Consider the following 21,698-nt stretch of genomic DNA (forward strand, 5'->3'; position numbering starts at 1 on the left):
AGTTATATCCAGTGTTATCCTTAACATAATGTATTTAGATGAGTGGCATACATACTTTAATCCTTTACACGTTTCTAGTCTTCTATGAAGTTTTCTCGACGTGGGCACCTCTCTCTCTCTCTCTCTCTCCCTCTCTCCCTCTCTCTCTCTCTCTCTCTCTCTCCAAATGATCCTGCGTGAGAGCGCGTTCTTGAAGTTCTGAGTTTATTCGCTTGAGTTGCATAACTTGCGCGAAGACGCATTTAAAGGGAAAAGCGCGTGTTTTCGCGGCAATTGCGGCGCCCAATTCGCGTCATTTTCATCGCCCGTGCGAGGACGCGTCTGATTGTTGCAACCTGATTGCGTCTTTGCATTGACTTTGTATCTAATCTGCTCGCGCAAATCGTTGAACTTGCGTTGGTGAATATGCCCCATAATGAATGAAAACGCATTATTCCCTTCGCGTCAGTGCACACACACCAGCGCAGCGAGTACACACACAAGCGCAGCGGATACACTGGCAAGAGCAGAGCGAGACCTTCAGCATATGTGCCGGGGCTTAGCCCCGGACGGCCCCGGCCCAATTTAAACCCTGATTATTAATGATAATTCTGTTGAATGTGCTTTGTGAAGTGCTGCTGTTCTCCGCCAGGCCTTCAGGCGGCGCTAAAGTCACGCTGATGCTCTAATACACGCGGCATCTGAACGCACGAAGCACGCGTCGCTCTCTTTCCGCCCGGACTGGCAGAGACTGCGAGGGTGAGAATCACTGTCCCTAAAACTCTCGAATTTTCTCACAATTTTATACTTTATTCACCCATACACTGATATTAACGCGTGCGTTAGATGTTTATGCCCATCACTGGTGTGATTAAAGACGGTTATGTGTTAAGTTTACGTGTTTTTATTTCATTTGAAGTTTAATGTGTGGAGACGAAGTGTCATGGCCGCGGATGCCATGTGTGCGCGCGAGACTAACATTAAATATATGTTCATAAAATGGCTTTGATCTTAACAAATATTGCGGTTGTTATTTTGAAGTGGTTTTAAAACGATTCGCTTAACATTTAAGCCAACATTAACTTGAGAGAAGTGTTGTAGCAGTACAGTTATATATCAGATGAGATTGTAATGCTATGGTACTTTGTTTCAGCGCTATTTTATGATTGCCATATTGATTCACTATGGTATTATTCTACATGTCCATAAACAGTAAATGTTCATATTTTTGGTAGTGACTTGCATCCGAGAAAATTTAAAACAAACTAAACGTGTTTCTCAAATAAAAGTCCCCTTCGCTTCTGACGTCATTGATGCATATGGATATTTAAAGTTAAAATGTTTATCATAGATCTACATGACTGTAAATGAGATTAATCTTGTTTTTATTTCACGTGACAGTGGCAAAATGCAGATCTTTGTGAAGACTTTGACTGGTAAGACCATCACCCTCGAGGTCGAGCCCAGTGACACAATCGAGAATGTCAAGGCCAAAATTCAGGATAAAGAGGGTGAGTATGATCTAGTAGTTATTATATACATTGATATCAGTATGGGTGTGACAGATGTAATATATTACCATAATACCATGTTGTTGTACACTATCAAATAATTCAATCTGAAATCTGATAGGATCTGGGTGTTAAGATATGTTCCTGGGTTTAATGTGTATATTACACACACAAGACTTTTTCAGCATTCATCTTATTTTTTAAAATTTCCTCTTTAACCACCTGTCATATAGTGATCACCTCATCCAGTCAATGGATAAAATCTATCAAGTCCTGTCTACTCCAGCCATAGTGTTATCCCAGTGCGACGACTAATGTCTTCGTTTTTCCTCAGGCATTCCTCCTGACCAGCAGCGTCTGATTTTTGCTGGTAAACAGTTGGAAGATGGTCGCACGCTCTCAGACTACAACATTCAGAAAGGTTGGTTTGTTAAATGCTTTAAGATCAGTTACCGCTAGTTAAGTTTGGCTGTTTCCCAAAACCTGGTGAACTGCCGATTATAGATGTGATCCTGATAGTTGTAAAGATTTTTTTGAATTTGTGTTCTCAACATTAGAGAGTATTAACAGTTTTTTTTTTCATTGGGTTGCAAAATTTCAGGAATTTTAAAGGCTGGAAACCTTCCATGTGAATTAGCGGGAATATTTGCGAATAAACTGGGAATTTGAAAGAAATTGCAGAGTTGCCTATAACAGGGGATGTACTTTACTTAAAAAATCTTGCAGCATAATTTTTTTCAAAACTCATTACTCAGTCACATGCATTCACCCATAACATGAACACATCATTTTTTTAATCCTGTACACAAAATAATGTCAATCTTTGCATGTTTTCTTGTAAATTACATTAATTTGTTTAAAACTTCCTAGTGCTGTGTGTAAGCTAGTGTGCAACAACATTTTACCATTATACACTGACTGAGAAAACATTTAGGTGAAATAATTTAAACACATTACATACTGTTTTTTTAAAGGAAGTCTCTTATGCTTATCAAGCCTGCATTTATCTGATAAAAAATCCTTAATATTAGTATGATTTATGAAGGTTTTGATCAAATAAATCCACGGCTTGATGAGCCCAAGTATCAAGATTCATTATTTGTATTCCCTTGCATTCATGTCTGCTTATGACCAAACAAAATTTTTATTTGTTTTTATTTAGTTTATATACATTTCCCTAAATTTCCTGATAATTCCTGTAAATTCATGTAAAGTTTCCAAATTGGAATATTTCCATGCAGAGTTTCCAGAAATTTATTGTAAACTTTCTGCCCCTTTGCACTCCTAATTATTGATAGTGTCTGTTTCTGCGTGAAGTGTTTTATTGGGATGTTGCTCTTCCTGCATTGGTCTCTTTGTCATGGTTTAAATGTTAGAAACTGATCGTGTTTAATGTTTCTTTCAGAGTCCACTCTTCATCTGGTGCTGCGTCTCAGAGGAGGAATCATCGAGCCTTCACTCAGACAACTGGCTCAGAAGTACAACTGCGAGAAGATGATCTGTCGCAAGTAAGGAGCTGCTGGTGTTTTCTCTTTTAATTTGAAATTTAATTGATATTGCTGTTTGCTCAACTCGTTGTTGTTGTTGTGTGTCAGGTGTTACGCCCGTCTGCACCCGCGTGCTGTTAACTGCCGCAAGAAGAAGTGTGGCCACACCAACAACCTGCGTCCTAAGAAGAAGCTGAAGTAGATTCAAGATCTGATGCGTTTCAGGAGCAGCAGGAGAGTCATTGTTCGAATAAAACATTGTTAAAACCAGTTGAGTTGAATTTGTGTTCATTGTGGGGTTATCCACATTTCCAAATCACACTGTTTTTGTAATACAGATGTTTATAAGCAATTGGCAATTTTTTAGTAGTAGGGTTATAGGGCTTCTAAAACAACGTTATTTATTTTTTATTTCTTTAGCCCCATACATACCATCTTCAGATTGATGAACAATATATCCACTGGTAAGGTCATTTCAGACGAGCACAAACAAAATAGGTTTTGATATTCATTTATTCTGAGATTGTCTTTTATGTTAACCGAGACAATGTTTGTTGTTGAATACTTGGACTTGTTGCTTTAGTTGTTCAGTATAAATGATTTAAGTCTAGTTTTATCGACATGCCTGCCAAAGCTTATATCTGGACCATTTGGGCTTGTGAAAAAAATCAAGACTTGCATTATTCTTTGAAATTCAAGCCGATATGATGGCATCTCATGATGTGCTTAAACTTTCTCTGAATCATAACACGTGCTCACTGTTAAGACTATAAAGCAGTACACATACTGAAAGAACGGCATTGTCAAATAAATATAAAAGTGTGGTTATTACCTGATTTTACCCTACATCAACTGCATAAAAAAGCACACAAATACAAATTTGTCGTTCTTGTTTGTGCCTAACTGTGATGGATTATGTTATAACTGTTAGCACTTTTAATACTGTAGTTAAAGTCACATAAGAGTATAACCATTATGTCTTTAGCTGAGCTGTCATTTAAAATGACAGCATCCAAGCAATCCCAATGGAGTTACTCGAGAGTATAAATTCCCCATGAGCTTGAGGGATTTCTTTACATACTACAGTTTTTCCTACCTAATTGTATATTTCTGCTAAAGTCAAAGCTGTTCTTGATATTGCACAAAGGTGTTTGACAGTCACATTCAAGCTGGTCTTTGGTTTACAAGCACCCAGCTGTGATGCAGATCACATCCACTCCAATAGAAAACACACAGAAAAAATACTGACGCTAAAGAACAAAACTATCAATAAATTAAACAAACGCTCATCAATGATTTTTCTTAAGCAGTAAACCGTCTCTGTAGCTAAAACAGGCAAAACCTAACATGTTTCAAAATAAAAACAATTAAGCAATATGTTAGTAGCTGAAAAATAATACTGATCAATCATTTTTACAGTATTGTTAGTATCAAGTTAATATTGTTCACTCACTGCCTGCTGAAATCTGATACAAAACATCAAGTGTGACACAAAAGAGTTTTCAACTAACAGTGTAGTGTATATCAAGAATAAACTCTTCTACGCTCATACACCAATGTGTAAAAATATACCATCAGTATTTGTTTTCTCAGATGCATCATCCTCCCCCTACTGATGTTTATTGCTGTACTTAAATAAATAAAACTTTAATTCAGTGAAAATCAAATGAAAAAAAAGAAAAAGAAAGAAAGCGACATAGGTATATAATGCATTGTGCAGAAATGTTCATTTAGACTGTAGTAGATGATGTGCTTTCTGCAGCGGTTAGGTCTCAGATCAGATGATTTATTTACTGATCAGCTTAACCAGACTCTGTCGAAGGTCATTCAGATCAAATATCTTGACATCGAGGATCTGAACGACTCTCTGCACTTCACTCTCAGCGCGGTCACGATCTTCCAGTGCGGAGGCGAGACTCTGTTCTGTGTTCTGTACCCGACGTTCCAGCTCATTGTTACGCATCTCTAACTCCTGAAACCAAAAGACAATAAACAAAGACTTCATATTCTTTCATAGAGGATTCACAATCATTTCAATAAGCCACATATGAACACAATATGCTGCATTATCAAAACAATCCAGATTAAATACACTTTAATGATTTCTGACAGCATATCTGCGTGGACAGCTGTCAATTACCACAAAAAAAATCAACATCAATGCATGTACAGTAATTGGACGTGTTTGTGAAAAGGGGCCTTAAAGGGGATATATCATGAAAAATCTGACTTTTTCCACATTAAAGTGCTATAATTGGGTCCCCAGTGCTTCTATCAACCCAGTAAATGTAAACAAGATCAACACAGTAACTTAGTTTTGGTAAACCATTCTCTGCAAGCATGTGAAAAAATAGGTCATTGAAATATGGCTCCCCTTGTGATGTCAAAAGGGGTTAATACAGCCCCTTAATCTGAACTATCAAACCACAGCACTGCCATTCAGTGCATAAGAGAGAGAAAAAATAAATGACAGCACAATTGAGTTTCAATTTCAACAATCCACCATTATGGTGATCAGTGTTTGCATTTCATCGGATAATTTGCATTTCAAAGGACAAACCCCAAATCTGCCAATTGTTGCTCAGGCCTACAAAGTTGCAATTTAAACATGCTATAATAAATTATCTGTGGGGTATTATGAGCTTAAACTTCACATATGTACATACTCTGAGGACACCAAAGATTTATTTTACATCTTTAAAAAGTCTTGTAAAGTTTCCCCTTCCTTAACACTTACCGAAGGTTGAAATTTATGCTTTTAAATCATTGTGCACTGTAAAAAAACTGACTGCTGTGATCACCCAAAAATACATAAAACACGTAAACAACTCTCTTTTAACTCTAAAGTTTAAAACCAAAAAGTAGGTATACCAATTAATTGGCATACATTCGTTTTGAATATTTTTTAACTGTACATTTCACAGCAAAGTTTTGTATATTTACATTTTTTTTAACCGCATATATTATTAGCTAAAATACATGACTGTTAATATAAATCTGCTTTGTGTACAGTTAAGCACAATAATACAGGCGGTAAACTTGCCTTTCTATTGATTGTTGCTAATACTTGTATAGAGATGGTGCAGTGTCATGAACACAAATTCAAAACGGCATGAGGATAACGCACGTGACATATAAATTATATAAACATTAATTAAACAACATAAATGTAACATAAAACACTAATGTAACTTGTAACAAAATATAAAACAAAATTATAAAAATTCAATAATATCAAATGTCACATGGGGAATTATGGGATCGTTCATTTACTGTTTTTCAAGCAAGATTTTATGCTGATTTGTTTTTTTTAATTACAAAACATAATTTTTTACAATATTTTACTGTAAAATTATAGACATTTTAGACATAAACAAACGGCTTTCGTGGAACACGCATAACTTCCGGTAAACTCCGATAAAAATCAATAACAACAAAGCCCTTTTAAAGTAGTTCATTTCCGATAACAAGCAAATTTTTTTTTTTAGAAAAGTAGATTACCTTAGTTCAAATCATAGCTAAAGCATATAAAAAAGCAACACTGTATACATTAAAGTACAAATTTACACAGAAACGTTTGCTCAATGTTAACCTCAAACCGGCTGCCAAACCTCCCTTCACATAGCGGTGATCCATGATCACCGTCTCCTCTCGTCTTTAGGAAACCAAAAGACAAGGTTTTTTTGACGAGTTATTTGTTCATTTTAGCCACTAGTCAGACCATTAAACAAACAGAAACGGGAAGTAAAGTTTCGACCAGATGCATAACTGCAACAAATGCACATGCGTCTGATGAAATAAGTATACTCTTGTTAAAACGTATATTTTTTTTACAGTAAAATATATGTTAATTTACCTTTTAGTTTCGAAAACTGTTACATTTTACATTATTTTACAATAAAAATTCATATTCAAATTATTTTTAAACAAGATTTTACATTTATTTTTATCACAGTTAACCCACTAACAGTTTTTTACTGTAGAATTTTCACATTCTACGTTTTTAGAGTTTAGGTTACAGATGCTGTTGATGATCTTTTATTTTATTTAAACGTAAAAAAAATTGGTAAACAAATGAAGTTTCTTCTCTTTCTACAGGTATTGTTTAGGATTAGTGAAAACTTGTATCTTGGTCTTTTGTATTATTGCCTCCCTATGACAAATCACTTTATTGTTTCCTAATCTTTGGATAAAAGTGTCTGCTAAATGCCTAAATGTAAATGTTGTAGAAATAATGTTTAGATGAATGAAACTTTATTATGTTCTGATGTTTATTTTAAGTGTATGACCTGATCACTATATTAAAGGGCGGTTTACCCAACATATTAAGAGAAAATCCTACAGAAAGCGCTGAAAATAAAAGACACGCATGGTCCAAAGACATTAATATTGACATTTCAAGTAATGACTGGAATACTATTTGTTTAGAAACACAAACTTTGAACTCACGATTAAAACTCTTTCAATATGAGAACTTCTATAACCCCTGTAAGATTAAATAAATGTAACCCTGATTTGTTTTTTAAATGTAATAAGATCCCAGGTAGATTTTTCCATTGTGTGTGGGAGTGTGAGAAGGTACAAAGGTTTTGTGTTGGGGTAATTCAATATGTTCCTCTCCAGTTCCTCTTTGTCCTGTGTTGTGTGTATTGAGTACAAAGACAATTGTTGGTTGTCCACTAAAGAAAGAAAGTTGGTGGATTTGTGTTTATTACAAGCAAGACGCTCTATTGCCCTCTGTTGGAAAATTACAAATTGCCCTTCGCTTGGACGTTGGCTGAAAAACCTAAAAACTTGTTTGGCTCTCAAAAAGCTTACATACGTAATAAGGAAGACACCCTCTGAATTTTTTGATATCTGGAGGATATTCCTAGATTTTGTTAAAAATTGAGATATTGAAGAATCTTTGGATGTGTGAAGTTATAGAATGTAAAATGTGGTTTATTTTTTATTTATTTTATTTTATTCTTGATTTGTATTTTTTATTAACCCTTTATCCTGCCTGGGGTAAAGGGTTATGTTTTTATTTGCTTTTAAATATTTTGTAAAATCTCAATAAAGACCTGTAATCTGTGAATGGCCTCTTGTCTCTCCTGCTCCAGCTCTCGGTAGTCAGATTTTTTACTCTGAAGAATACGGATTTCCTGAAACAGAATGATCATCGTCAGTGTTTATTTGAGTCGTAGCTTTGATTATGGTAACATGACTTTCTGAAAGCATTTGTAGGTCCTCTATCATATAGACATGCGTTTGTTCTCACCTCATCTTTTGCCTTTAATAAGTTCTCCAGTTCCTCCAGGGATTGAGTCAGTTCATCTTTCAGCAGGTCGCTGGGTCCGTGAACTCCATGAGCCTCCAGTTCTGCTACCTGCACACCGACAGACAGATCAACATACATCAAATCAAATGATTTTAACATGTCATATATTTAAATAAATCCACTGATTATAAAGTTTCAACTTGCCACAAAACCAAAGTTTGTATAAATTTTAGACACATTTTATTCATGCATATTTAAAATTATTACACACATTTATTATGCAAAAACAAACTTTTATTTAGCATAAGAGTAATCGTGAGTAACTCTTTGACAGCCCTAATATTATGAATGTATGTATATATTACACACACACACACACACACACACACACACACACCAGTAGAAATAGGAACAGATCTCCTAAAGGTCTCTGGCATTGGAGTGCTATAAGAGCGACAGGCTTATTTTTAACTGTGTAAAGTGCACAAAAAGTTTCCCATGTGAGGGTCTGTCAGCTCCCATCGGTGATATTTCATTTCTCCTAACTAGGCCATTGAAAGTAGGATATTGCTGTCCTACAAACCACCCCATGCCTGTCTCTCTTCTTGTCTTACTATAGGACTCGCTCTCTCTCTAGTCCTCTGAGACATGAACCATTTTCAGCCACCTGGTCGCCCAATCGAGAGAGAGAGAGAGAGAGAGCGAGGGATAGAGAGAGAGAAATAAAGAGAGAGAGACTCTCATTATGTTCTTGGTTGTTAGGAGATAACAAGAGCACACAGTGAGGAACGAGTGACTGTCATGACCACAATCTCACACAGATTTAACAGATTTTCTAGTCAAATATAAGATCACCTTCCTTAAACAAGTTTTCTATAGTTTTTTTGTGTGTTTGAGTCTGGGTACACACATTTCCGTTAAATCTACATGTATCCCAAAGACTGTAGAGGTCAATGTGTTATTTTGGGCAACACCCAAATGTTCCATGATTTTTGCATGCATTACAAAGATTTTAAGATTTTAAATGATTTAATCTTCTTCTAGGTTATTTGCTAAATATGGTGTGTATGACCACAACACACAAGTTTTAGTAAATCAATTACAGATGTCCGCACTGGAATCATCACATGATAGGGCTGGACGGAAGATATGGCCCAAATTTCAATTGCTGATATACCTCTAAGTTTTGGCCAGTATGGTATAAATTAGATGTAATAAAAGCCTTGGGATAAACTGCAAACAGTGCCCACAAGGAATGTCTGTACCTGCAAACTTCTGAACAAATGAATGAATCCTCCTATAAAAAATATAATATTTAGTCTGGTGTTTTTTTATATATATAAATAGTGTGTTGTTCTTGTTTTTTCTTTCTTTTTACTTTTTTTCTTTCCTTTTTTAATGTTGTATCACTTTAAGTTTTTTTTATGTTAACTACTTTTATATTATTATTGTTGTATATATATATTTTTTGTTTTGTTATAAAAAAGGCTCTCAGAATGAACAAATGATTAATGTCAAATCCTATGCCTTAATAAAAAGACGTTTGAAGTAAAAATATAATATTTAAAAAAATAGTTTTACTAAATTGATATTCATCTTTTATTTGTATTTAGCCTTCATACAAAATGAAATGTAAACTCACTGTCAAATAAACATAAGACTTTAAAGGGGACATTTCACAAGACTTTTATAACATGTAAAATAAATCTTTGGTATCCCTAGAGTACATATGTGAAGTTTAAGCTCAAAATACACCACAGATAATTTTTATAACATGTTAAAAATGACACTTTATAGGTGTGAGCATAAATGTGCCGTTTTTTGGTGTGTCCTTTAAAATACAAATGCAAACACTGATCACCATAATGCTGGTTTGTTGAAATTGAAACTCAATTGTGCTGTTAATTATTTTTTTCTCTCGCTCTTTCTTTTTGCACTATCCAACCACAGCCCTGCCATTTAGTGCAGATTGAGGGGCGGTATTCAGGGGCGCTGCTAAGGATTTTGGGTCCCATGAAAAGAATCTTGACAGGGCCCTCAACACAGCCGAGACTTCTTTCATATTAATTTACATAAAATCATGCGCTTTTATGATTTTTTAACTACCAATGGGGTGAGAAAATTTTACTTGAATTAAGTTTTTAAGAAAAAAGAAATCTTATTTCACAAGTTTTTTCTTACCCCATTGGCAGATCATTTTGCTTGTTTTAAGGACAATTTCACTTAAATTGTATATTAATTTGTCTTAAAACTAGACTCATGTACTTATGTAATTTTGCTCATCAAGAAAAAGCATCTTCATTTAAGCATTTTTTGATATTTCTACTGAAAACAAGACAAAAATTCTAAGTAAGAAAGTCATTTTTTGCAATGTTGAACGTTTAACTAAAACTGTGTTTTGTTTTTTTTTCCATCGTTTTCTTGACCTAACATGGGGAGAAAATTGAGTTCCCTTATCATGCCCTTTTAACACTAGAACAGCCACCAGAAGTCATTTTAACCGCAACATTTAAACTTATGCATTGCAAAAAATGATTTTCAAGAATTCTTAGTATTTTTTTCTTGTTTTCAGTAAAAATATCTAAAAATTCTTAAATTAAGATGCTTTTTCTTGATGAGCAAAACAACCCAAGAAAATAAGTCTAGTTTTTAGACCAAAAATAAGAAATTTAAGGGATTTTGTGCATAAAACAAGCAAAAAAAAATCTGCCAATGGGATAAGCAAATTTTTCTTGAATTTAGTGTTTAAGAAAAATGTTCAAGATTTTTTTGCTTACCCCATTGGCAGTTTTTTTTACTTGTGTTGCTTCTTGGGTCGTTTTGCTCATCATGAAAAAGCATCTTTATTTAAGAAATGTTAGATATTTTTACTGAAAACAATTTTTCAGTTTTTGACTTCCAGATTTTTGAGGCATTTTCACTTCCTTGTCATTCAAGTTGATATTCTGCCGGCGTTATAAGTGAAGTCAAGCTGTGTTGCCTGGATTATACAATTTGGGCGGACTGAACCATTTTATGATAATTGAGAGGGGGGAAAGGGGCCCACGGACATTTGTGTTTCCTAAACAAATACATTTTTTTGATACCAGGAAACAGCAAATAGAATAATATAAAGTTAATAATTTTTACTATTGAATATTTTTTAGCACCACAATTTGGGGGGCTTCTCTGGGCCCCCTCTTACTCGTGGGCCCCGATAATCGTCATTGTTTACCCCCCCCCTTTACAGCGCCCCTGGCGGTATTATTATAAGAAGATCCCATTATGACATCACAAGCGGAGCCAAATTTCAATGAGCTATTTTTCAGAGAAAGGTTTACCAAAACTGAGTTATTGGGTTGATCTTTTTCACATTTTCAAGGTTAATAGAAGCACTGGGGACCCAATTATAGCACTTCAACCTGAAAAAGTCAGATTTTCATGACATGTCCCCTTTAAGGATTTTATTAAGGTGCATCTGAACGTCAGTTAGTGATAAATGCTATAATGCAGGGCTCTCAAACTAATGGATTTCTTCAATCACAGATTGACTTTCATAGTTTTTATCAACTTGTTATTATAGTAATATGTGGGGAAAATATTAGTAAGTAGCCTAAGTGAAGTGACCGTAAAACTTTTGAATGGAAGTAGGCTGTTTAAGATTTATATTAAAGCTTTATTTGTTATTGCATTACTCTTCTAGCCTGGGCACCTGATGGCTTAAACCTTTTTTCTCATCTGTAATTCAGATTTAACTCCGATCAGGCATTCCTCCTCATAGTCCCGGAGAGCGCAGCTCATGGTTGCTTAGCAACGAAAGACGCCACGGGAGCGCACTTTGGAAGGAAGAAGCACCTTGACCCGCGTTTTTAGACGTTTAGAAACCATATCAAGGAATATCACAAAATATATTGATATTGAATTTCTTGTCCAGCCCTATCACATCATAAAGGATTATTATTAAAAGAAATGAATGAACCTGATCTCTTAATCTGTCCGTCTCCTCCTGATACGCTGCCAGTTGTTTCTTCCATTGGTCTACATTAGTGTTCGCCTCATGCAGTGCTGCCACCAGTTTAGCATTACTGTCCTGTAATGTGAAGAGTTCAGCTTCTAGATTCATCTCACAGATAGACCTGTGGACAGACAGACAGACAATATACATTCAGTGATATTGATCATTTACACTTCTTAGGTTCATAGTCATTTTATTTTTACATTTATTTTCAGGCCATTTTGCCTTTATTTAATAAACAGTAATTAAGAGATGACAGGAAAGTAGAGGGTGCAGAGAGGGGTATGGGATCAGCAAAGGATCTCAAGCTGGGATTCAAACTCAGGTCGCCAAAAGTGAATCTGCACCATATGCCCAGTACACCATCAGCTCCAACCCTAGTCAATTCTTTTAACAAAACAGTAGTTGCGTTGTTTACAGACTAAATATGTATCAGCAACTATTTGTTCATTGTTCAGTGATTTAACTGCATGACCTTATAATAAAAAATATTGACTTATTGAGTTTTAAATTGAGGTTCATCTTCTGTTAAAAAACCTTTATAAGTACTGTGGAAAACATATTTCAAGTGACATTGTCACATGCTGTAGGTTTTAACAAATCAATTGAAATATATTTAATAAGCAGTATAAACTATTCTAAATTCACGTATATTAAAGCATCATTTGATTCACCATGTGTTTGGATTCAATCTTGGGATTTCCTGAGGTCAAAGGTTATTTAAATCATTAATATGAGCTCAGCTACAGAAAGCTGTACTGTAATTTTTTCTGACAGCAGTTTGTTGTGTTACATTTTCTCAGGAAATTAAAGGTTTAATATTCACGTGTCAAACATTCACCATAGCAACCCTGTTTTAATAATGAAGATCTGTCAGAAACACAAGAAGAAACAGATTGAAGGACATGTTCATTCATGTGTACACATGTGTGAGAGTTACTCATAGCATATCTCTTTGTTTCAGTAGTTTACACACTACTACACATCTGAATGCTTTTAAGATGGAAAAATACAAAGCAAACCAAAGCTACCGCTGTACATTTTTTATTAGAAAAACTGTGAGGGAAGCTCATATGTGTTAAGAATCAAAATCTGTCTGAAATTCTGCTCTAAAGATGAAGTTCAGTCAGTTTTTAAGGGCTCATATTATGCAAAATTCACTTTAAATATGTGTTGCCAGTGTGTGAACACAACAACCCCATAATGAACCCCACTCCTTCTTTTAATCCCCATTAAACCAAAGCTTATTTATACCTTATTTTTGTAAACGGCACTGACGTGTGCAGTCTGCTGCCTCACATGCATCAGTCAAAGAGAAAGAAATCTGGTGGCTTTGCAACTAATTTGGCTCCATTTACTTTCATTTGTTGTCTGACGATAAGTAAGGGATAATCCACGGCCAGCCATGCATTAAAGGGTTTTAATGCACGACGTAGAGGCGAAGAACCACCCGACGCGTAGCGGAGGGTGGTTGCCTCTGCGAAGTGCATTAAAACCCTTTAATGCATGGCTAGCCGTGGATTATCCCGCTTATACCTTGGTTATTTGCCAAGTTAAAGCTGTAATTAATGTTTACAGTGTAATTTTAACCGACAGGTAAAAAATGACGGTCATCTTCTTAAGTTAAGGCTCGCACTCCGTCCGCTTTAAATAAAGTAGTGCCATTGTATTGCATTTATTTAAATGAATTATCATATTTATTTAAATTCATTAAATAATTTATGAATGACAGCCAACACTGACAGTGACAAGGCAATCTTTATTTGAACTAATCATTTATTTAAATGAATTATGTAAAGTGTGAAATAAAACCGACGTCTCTAACCACGATTACTATATAAGGACACATTACATTTATTGAAATGGATTAAATTAAATGAAAACAAAAATCAAACAGTTGGAAATCTCTCTCTCGCTCTCTCTGCAAGTGTAACTGTGTTACTATGGTTACCAATGTTTATAGTAGTGGATTAATTTCTAACTTTAATCAAACTGACTGGAACTACCTGTGCGTTAAACGGTTTTAATGCACACCTTCCAGCCAATCAGAATTCGAGTATTTAAACAGACCATGGTATAACACAAAGGTAAACGCTAAAATGTGCATTCAAAACTGATTGACAGGTTTGGATCAATGAAAATTATCCAGCCACACAATATCGCAAGCGCTCTTGCCAAACAATAGGGGAGTTGGAAAAGGACTCGATGCACAAATGCAAGATAGTTCGGGTCTTCTTGGGTCCGTTCTGCTAAAACACATTCATTTTAAATTTCCCGAGACTATAGGATAGTTTTCATGAGTTTCATTGTCTGCAGGATGAAAATCTGATGACTTATATCTCTTTAATAACAACACAATCAATAAATGATTCACATACTCTCAGGTTATAAAAATCATTAGACTTCAGCTAGCAGATCAGATACAGTGAACGTAACAGAACCTCACCGGATACAGAGGAGGACCTGTAACTAAATTAAGGGATGTTTTACAGGATGAACACTCTTCTCCAATTACAATTCATGCATTTGGCAGACGCTCTCATCCAAATCAACTTACAGTGCATTCATTTTTTTAAATCAATATAAATGCTTCCTGAGATTTGAATCTGTGATGTGTGAGCTGTTCATGCAATGCTCTATCCATTGAGCTTCAGAAAAACTAAAGGCTTTTGATTTGGACAGGTGATCTTACCCTTCAGAAAGCATCTTTTTAATGCGCTCTTTCTCTGAGGACAGCGTGATATCAGCGCTCTGACTCCTGAAGAGTTTATCCTCCGGTCCATTCACACACATCGCCGGAGGAGACTGTAACTCATCTGACAGATCCTACAACACACACAAATACACACGGATCAAACACAACCCAACACACTGTCTGAATCAGACTGAAACACAACAACTGACATCATATTAGACATTTATCACAATGTTTTGTGTGCCAGATCATTTCCTCATGTGACTTAAAAGTTTTATAAACAAAAATATATAAATGTTGATGACAATCAATACTGCACAGCTTGTAGTAAACATTAAACCATCAATTCAAATGTTTTGTGTCATGTTGGTTATAAAAAAGATATTGGCTTTAACAAAATGTTGCACTGCCATCGAATAGGGGACAATGTTGAGGGCTGCATTGGGTTTAGGCTCTCGTGGGACCCAACGCAAATCTCCAATCTAGTGGACGACCAGAAAATTTTGCAGAAGACCTGCGGGGCTCAGTGGGATTTGCTGTGGAATAGAAATGGAGTCAAGACATGAAGGGGAGAAGAAATTAAGCCAAACAGCATGTGGCACAAACCCTGGCGATTTCGGAGAGCACAGAACAGAGGGATGCTGTTATAAACTATGTGCCTTATGACTGGAAGAACTGATGAGCACTAGTGAACCATCAGGTGGTTAAGAGACACACTGTTTGTTTTCTTAATCCTTTGGTGCGTATCAGACACACACAGACTCACGTTTACACGCCTGAGCCGAAGCAAAGAGTATAGAAGCACAAGAGGGGAAACTCTCATTTGTTTTTGGCAACGGTCACTAGGTGGCGCTTCAGTAGCGCGGCCGCCATTTTGGAATGAAAATTCTCACAGCCAATTCATTCTCTAAAGACCCCTTCACGGTTCACGTCACAGGCGGTTCCCACTGCGCATGTCGGGGTCAGAAAAGTCATTACAGCAGATTGAGTTGCGTATTATTCGGTATCGTCAAAAATGCTTACTTGCGTCGTGGGCTTTGAAAATCGCATCAGGTCTTCCGTTACGTTTTCGCGATTCATGCAGAATCTCAACATCTGCGGCTGCAAGCAATTAACGTGCAGACTGGGACAACGCAAATATCAAAGAGGCTTGTGTTTGTAGTGCTCACTTCATTTGAGGTAAGTCATCATTTTTCAGCCCTGTTAGGTTAAATTATAAAGCCAGGATAGTATAACAGTTTGACCCCATGCTGCGCGCGCACCCGATAATCATTCAATGTTTACAAACCTTGAAGGGGTCTATTCATTCTCAGTGAATCTCACAGCCAAATCAGAAGCACAATAGTAAGTTTCTTTAATAATAAATATCTGAAAAGAAGTTGTAAAAAGGGATTAATGATCACTGGTCTGATCACTGTATGTTATTCTGTGTTATCATCATTCAGTTTGAATTTGATCTTTTAATGTACAAAGTAGCTGATATTGCCATCACTTCTAGTTGACTCCCGAGTCGCTCTCATTCCAAAATGGCGGATTCGTGGGGCTGCTGCTGGGCGCTGGTGTTGCAATGGAACGTTCTATTGAGTTACTTCTGTACTCTTTGGCCGAAGTAAGCTTTTGGTCTGTATCTATTCATCAATCTGGCTAGTGGCTAAACTGATCTCTGAAACAAATACCTTGAGGAAAATAAAATGTTTTGATTTGCTTAAGACGAAGGGAGATGGATCACATGTGTGAAGAGGTTCGACAGCCACGCAAGAATTCAAGGACCTGTAGCTAACATTATACATTCATTTCACACAGTAACAATAATTGATTCATTAAATTCAATCATGTTTAATGTCTGTGTTATTCTAAATGCTAATCTGAACAAATGTTTAGTCTGAACATTTGCGTACATTTTTCACAAGCTCTGAGAAAATCCATGTGGACACAAACATTGTGGGCGCAGGTTGCTGGAGTGAGCCGTCCTGGTCAGAAATTCAGCGGCTCGCACGTTTGGCTGGTTATTGAAGTGATTGTGATAAGAGCAGATGAAGGTCCTGCTGAAGATCTTACTTCGTCGTGTGTGTGTGTGTGTGTGTGTGTTACAGTAAGTGTAGTGGTAAAAAGTCTTAGCTTGAATCTTCATAAGAAAAATACTCAGGAGAAAAAGGTTCCAGGTGCCAAACAAAGATTACTTTAATTGCCCGAGCCAACAAAGTTCAGATGATCAAAAATACATTAGTATGTATTCAGAAACCATCTCCAGCCTTCTGATTCTTTCCTCTCTGACTCCATACTTTATACAGTAAGATCAAACACTTCTTATCTGAGATGACATACACTCATTTCTTCGTTGACATGAAAGTCAATGAAGAAATCAAAAAGTTGGCTGAGAAAACAAAAACTTAACTGGGTGTCAACATAACCTTGTGTAGAAACAAAAGGCCTAGTATAATGAACAGTGTATGATCAGTAATATACTTAACAAAAACTACCATACACGTTAAAACATCTCTAAACACCTGCTCACAAACGTACTGTACTGATATGATCAATGTCAACTCACCTGAGAAAACTGTACACGATCCAGTATGAAAGCACAAAAGAGATACAAAAGAGGTGATTATTATTTGACATTTTCTGTACAACTCAAGGTTTGGACTTTGTTTACACATAAACAGAGAGCACCTTTGTGATAACTAAAATCACATATATGAAAACTACAATACTAATTTCTATCTAGAAATGCAATTAAACGGTGTAAAAAGTGAAAATATAAATTTATTTACAATAAATTTGTGCTCCAGCCGCTTTCTTGACCGCCATTTTATTTCTTCGAACTCGACCAGGCTCGACCAATCACATTCCCCATGTGCGCACACGCATAGACTTGTGGGACAAGATCTCAGGAGTCAGGAATAAACCTAACATTGGATTCGGACATACCTTGATGCCTTCCTGCCTTGGAAAGCAGCAATGTAGAGTTTTCGAACGCAGCCTAGGTTTATAATATAACTTGAATTGAAGTCGATACATCATTTAAATAAGAAATAACACTATGGGATATATTTTCCGTCAAATGTACTGAGGTCACGGTCGGATCAAAAAATAATGCATGTGAATGAAAACATAATAAGCGTCAATCAGAACTATAAACACATTTAATTGCACAAAACTGGAAAATGAATGCAAAGTTATCCAAATTGCATACAAAATCACATTTTAATTCTTTCTTCTCTCTAATATTGTTTGTATGTTTGTGCTGTTTTTTCCCTGGATTTCATTCCCACATTCTCCGCTTGCTTTTCCAAAAGTTGCAGTTAAAGTTTCATGCAAATCAGGGTGGACTTTAGTGTCACCATTGGTCCAATAGTTTTAGATTGACTGCTCCTCTAGCCAATTAGTCGAAGAGGTAGTCAAGATCACTCCAGTGCTGATAGAAGATGGAAATTCATCCCACATAAATACTGCATCATCCTAAACTATATAAAAAACTGCCATGCTTTGTTGTCCTTTGCTTTTCTGTTTTCTCTGTTTCTATTTCACGTAAAGCTGCTTTTGAACAATGAACAATGTTGCGCTATATTATGGAGGACCACAAGAGTCATGCAAAATGTAATAAAGAACTTCAATTTTTAATAACTACCTGGACAATAAAAATAGCAATTAATAGATTTGTTTAAAAATTCATTATTTAATCTATAAATAAATAGACAAAGTTACAAAAAAAAACATTATGTAACATTTTATTAGGCAATAAAAAATGAGATTATAAAAATAACATAGAAATGAATATTAATCCATTAATAAATAATTCAAATTAATATAACAATTTATAAAAACAACATAAAATACTCAATAAGTTCATCATTTTAAATTGCATTTATAAATTCTTAATTAAATAATGGAATTTCAAAATGTATTTCAAAAAGCGATTTAAAAAGAGAAATAAATAACTGGATTTATAAATTGAATTACAAATACAGGTTTAAATTAGGCATTTAAAAGGGCATTTCAGTTTGACTTTTCTGTTTTCATTTCCTCGTTGGTTCTCCTTATTCTTTTCGCTACTCGATTTGCTTTTCGTTTTAGCCTCTCTATTTAGCTTTTCCGTGACTCTTTGGGTCCTCATCTGAGATCTATAAATCTGCGCATGACGTACAATCAGAGCCAATCAGAGAGCTTGTTACATCCTCCTGGCCATAGCTAATTTGCATTTCTCATTTGACCATTTGCAAGGACCCAAAGAGTCACGGAAAAGCTAAATAGAGAGGCTAAAACGAAAAGCAAATCCAATAGCGAAAAGAATAAGGAGAATCATTGGGAAAATGAAAACAGAAAAGTTAAACGAAAATGCCCTTTTAAATGCCTAATTTAAACCTGTATTTGTAATTCAATTTATAAATCCAGTTATTTATTTCTCTTTTTAAATCGCTTTTTGAAATACATTTTGAAATTCCATTATTTAATTAAGAATTTATAAATGCAATTTAAAATGATGAACTTATTGAGTATTTTATGTTGTTTTTATAAATTGTTATATTAATTTGAACTATTTATTAATGGATTAATATTTCATTTCTACGTTATTTTTATAATCTCACTTCTTATTGCCTAATAAAATCTTACATAATGATTTTTTTTATAACTTTGTCTATTTATTTATAGATTAAATAATGAATTTTTAAACAAATCTATTAATTGCTATTTTTATTGTCCAGGTAGTTATTAAATATTGAAGTTCTTTATTACATTTTGCATGACTCTTGTGGTCCTCCATACTATATAAACAAAACTGCATTGGATCGAATTATAGACGCACTCACATTTGTAGGCCAAGGAAGTATTTTTTGAGGAGCACAACTAATGAAATTTCCATTTTCTGGGTTTGAAAAGCACGGTTTCAAAACTCCCAGAAATGTAAATTGTATCCATGACTGTGTGAAATTACAAAAGCAGAACTTGAGCAAACCAAGAGCCTCTTGACCTGAAAAGATGAGCAGAGAGAGAGCGAGCGAGCGAGCGAGAGAGAGAGAGAGAGAGAGAGCGAGAGTGTGTGTGTGTATGTGTGTGTGTGTACTGGATAATTTTATCATTGCCCTAGTTCTTCTGTCACTTCCCAATGAGATGAATGACCCAGCTCATCCTGCCCCTCTCTCTCTCATTACAGTAACTCTTCATCGTGTATCTGTGTACTGCAGTATAACTTGATTTTTACTCAAAATTCTAAGGAAAATGAAAGCGATAAATGTTTGTCTATGATAAAAAGTTGTGAATGTGAGTTTGTTTTTGTGTTTATAGATGAATTTCTCATTTAGTGCCATGATGCTTTTAGTACTGCTGGATATCAACTCATCACTATACATCACCATAGTATACCTGCATTACAGTGTTGTGATACATTTTCCTTTTTTGTGCAAGACTTCCATTTTAAAAGCCAGCCGGTAGAAAACAATGTCATGGGAACATACATAAAATATGATTAAAACAGTGACATGTGTGACCCAGTGTGAGGATGAAATTAAAAAGTGGCCTAATATATCATATAAAGATATATTTAATCATTTCATGTTGTTGCTCGGGGGTGAAGGGTCTTCAATGGGCAACTATAACAGCACAGAGACATACCAGTATCTTTACAATGGGAAACTCAGTCGAGTGTTTGTACATGAAATATACCAAGACTTCGTGTTTAAGGTGATGGTTTAAAATGTCACAACTATCCCCCTGGTGTGATTTTTTTATGGTGACACATCAAGCTTCACGCGGTCCAAAACACAATGTATTGAATGAGAAAGATACTGCTAAGTTATTTGAACAGAACACACCATAAGAAACATATTAAACTATTACATTTATTCAGTATTGCTTTCGTTTTATGAAAATATTATTACATTGCTTCTTATGCACTAGATGGAGACATAAGCTCATGAAATTATTTGCTTATTTTACAGCTAATTTTACTTATTTTAATTGAAAATGTAACAAAAGTATGCGCAAACACATTTTACGCAGTTTATGTCATATATATTCTGTACTTTAATAGCATTTTTGGAATAATATATACCATATTTTCGGACTATAAGTCATGCGCGACTCACTTGTAAGTCAGTATGAATTCATTTTGACGCATATGAACCAAGAGACACCATTACCATCTACAGCCAGAGTCCGCTATATGCTGCTTCTGTATTTATGTCATTCAATGGATTCAGTGATGTGGAATGACGAGCCTGCAAACTTGATGCGCGCTGGCTTGTTTTGTTCATTTAGCCTATTTAGCCTTTCAGGTCTGTTCTGTATGCTATTGTGTATCGTGTTTGTATTACGTTAACGTGCATACATATATCCTGCCTGCTATTGTTTAGTTGAATAACTTGCCTTTCCAGATTAAATGTCGTTTCTTCGGCTTGGATTTTGTGAAAAAATTTTCTAAATAAATGCGGCGTATAGTCCATTGCGACTTTTTTCCTCTTCATGACGCATTTTTGATTGATGCAACTTATACCCGTAGCGCCTTAATACGGTAGTAAAATAGTCCGGAAAATACGGTAGTATCTGAATAAACCAACCAGCTAAATCAGCATATTTTTATTATATAATATTAGTTGTTTTTAAACAATTATTAGTGGTGCTTGCATTTATGCAAGGCATCACTATTACTATTGCTCATACTTATTATTAGTGGTGCTTGCATTTATGCAAGGCATCACTATTACTATCTTGCATACTTATTGTTATTATTATTATTATTATTATTATTATTCTTCTTTTTCTGGACACTTTT

The 21,698-nt window shown here is 35.2% G+C and overlaps 2 protein-coding genes across 2 annotated transcripts in view; one reads left to right on the forward strand and one right to left on the reverse strand.

Annotated features, from left to right (window-relative positions):
* The first annotated feature begins 643 nt into the window (after positions 1 to 643).
* On the forward strand, positions 644 to 3,247 carry uba52 (ubiquitin A-52 residue ribosomal protein fusion product 1). Its single transcript, XM_065262350.2, has 5 exons — positions 644 to 738; positions 1,381 to 1,490; positions 1,825 to 1,911; positions 2,896 to 2,998; positions 3,086 to 3,247. Exons 2-5 carry the CDS (start codon positions 1,388 to 1,390, stop codon positions 3,177 to 3,179), a joined length of 387 nt encoding a protein of 128 aa, XP_065118422.1. The 5' UTR covers positions 644 to 738; positions 1,381 to 1,387; the 3' UTR covers positions 3,180 to 3,247.
* A 23-nt stretch (positions 3,248 to 3,270) lies between these two features.
* Positions 3,271 to 21,698, reverse strand: part of LOC135744318 (homer protein homolog 3) — a 34,939-nt gene continuing 16,511 nt past the window's right edge. Inside the window, exons 6-10 of the mRNA XM_065262348.2 lie at positions 14,924 to 15,057; positions 12,196 to 12,352; positions 8,238 to 8,345; positions 8,041 to 8,121; positions 3,271 to 4,949 (exon numbers count right to left, since the gene is read on the reverse strand). Coding sequence (XP_065118420.1) covers positions 4,764 to 4,949; positions 8,041 to 8,121; positions 8,238 to 8,345; positions 12,196 to 12,352; positions 14,924 to 15,057 — 666 coding nt within the window. The 3' untranslated portion in view covers positions 3,271 to 4,763. The remainder of the gene's footprint in view (positions 4,950 to 8,040; positions 8,122 to 8,237; positions 8,346 to 12,195; positions 12,353 to 14,923; positions 15,058 to 21,698) is intronic.

Source organism: Paramisgurnus dabryanus, chromosome 6 (genome assembly GCF_030506205.2).
Source record: "Paramisgurnus dabryanus chromosome 6, PD_genome_1.1, whole genome shotgun sequence".
NCBI lineage: Eukaryota > Metazoa > Chordata > Actinopteri > Cypriniformes > Cobitidae > Paramisgurnus > Paramisgurnus dabryanus.

Excerpts from the sequence above, each read along its gene's own strand:
- uba52 (XM_065262350.2), top strand. The coding sequence starts at position 1,388 with ATGCAGATCTTTGTGAAGACTTTGACTGGTAAGACCATCACCCTCGAG. Across the intron at positions 1,912-2,895 it reads AGACTACAACATTCAGAAAG|AGTCCACTCTTCATCTGGTG; the intron begins GTTGGTTTGTTA and ends TGTTTCTTTCAG. Across the intron at positions 2,999-3,085 it reads GAGAAGATGATCTGTCGCAA|GTGTTACGCCCGTCTGCACC; the intron begins GTAAGGAGCTGC and ends GTTGTGTGTCAG.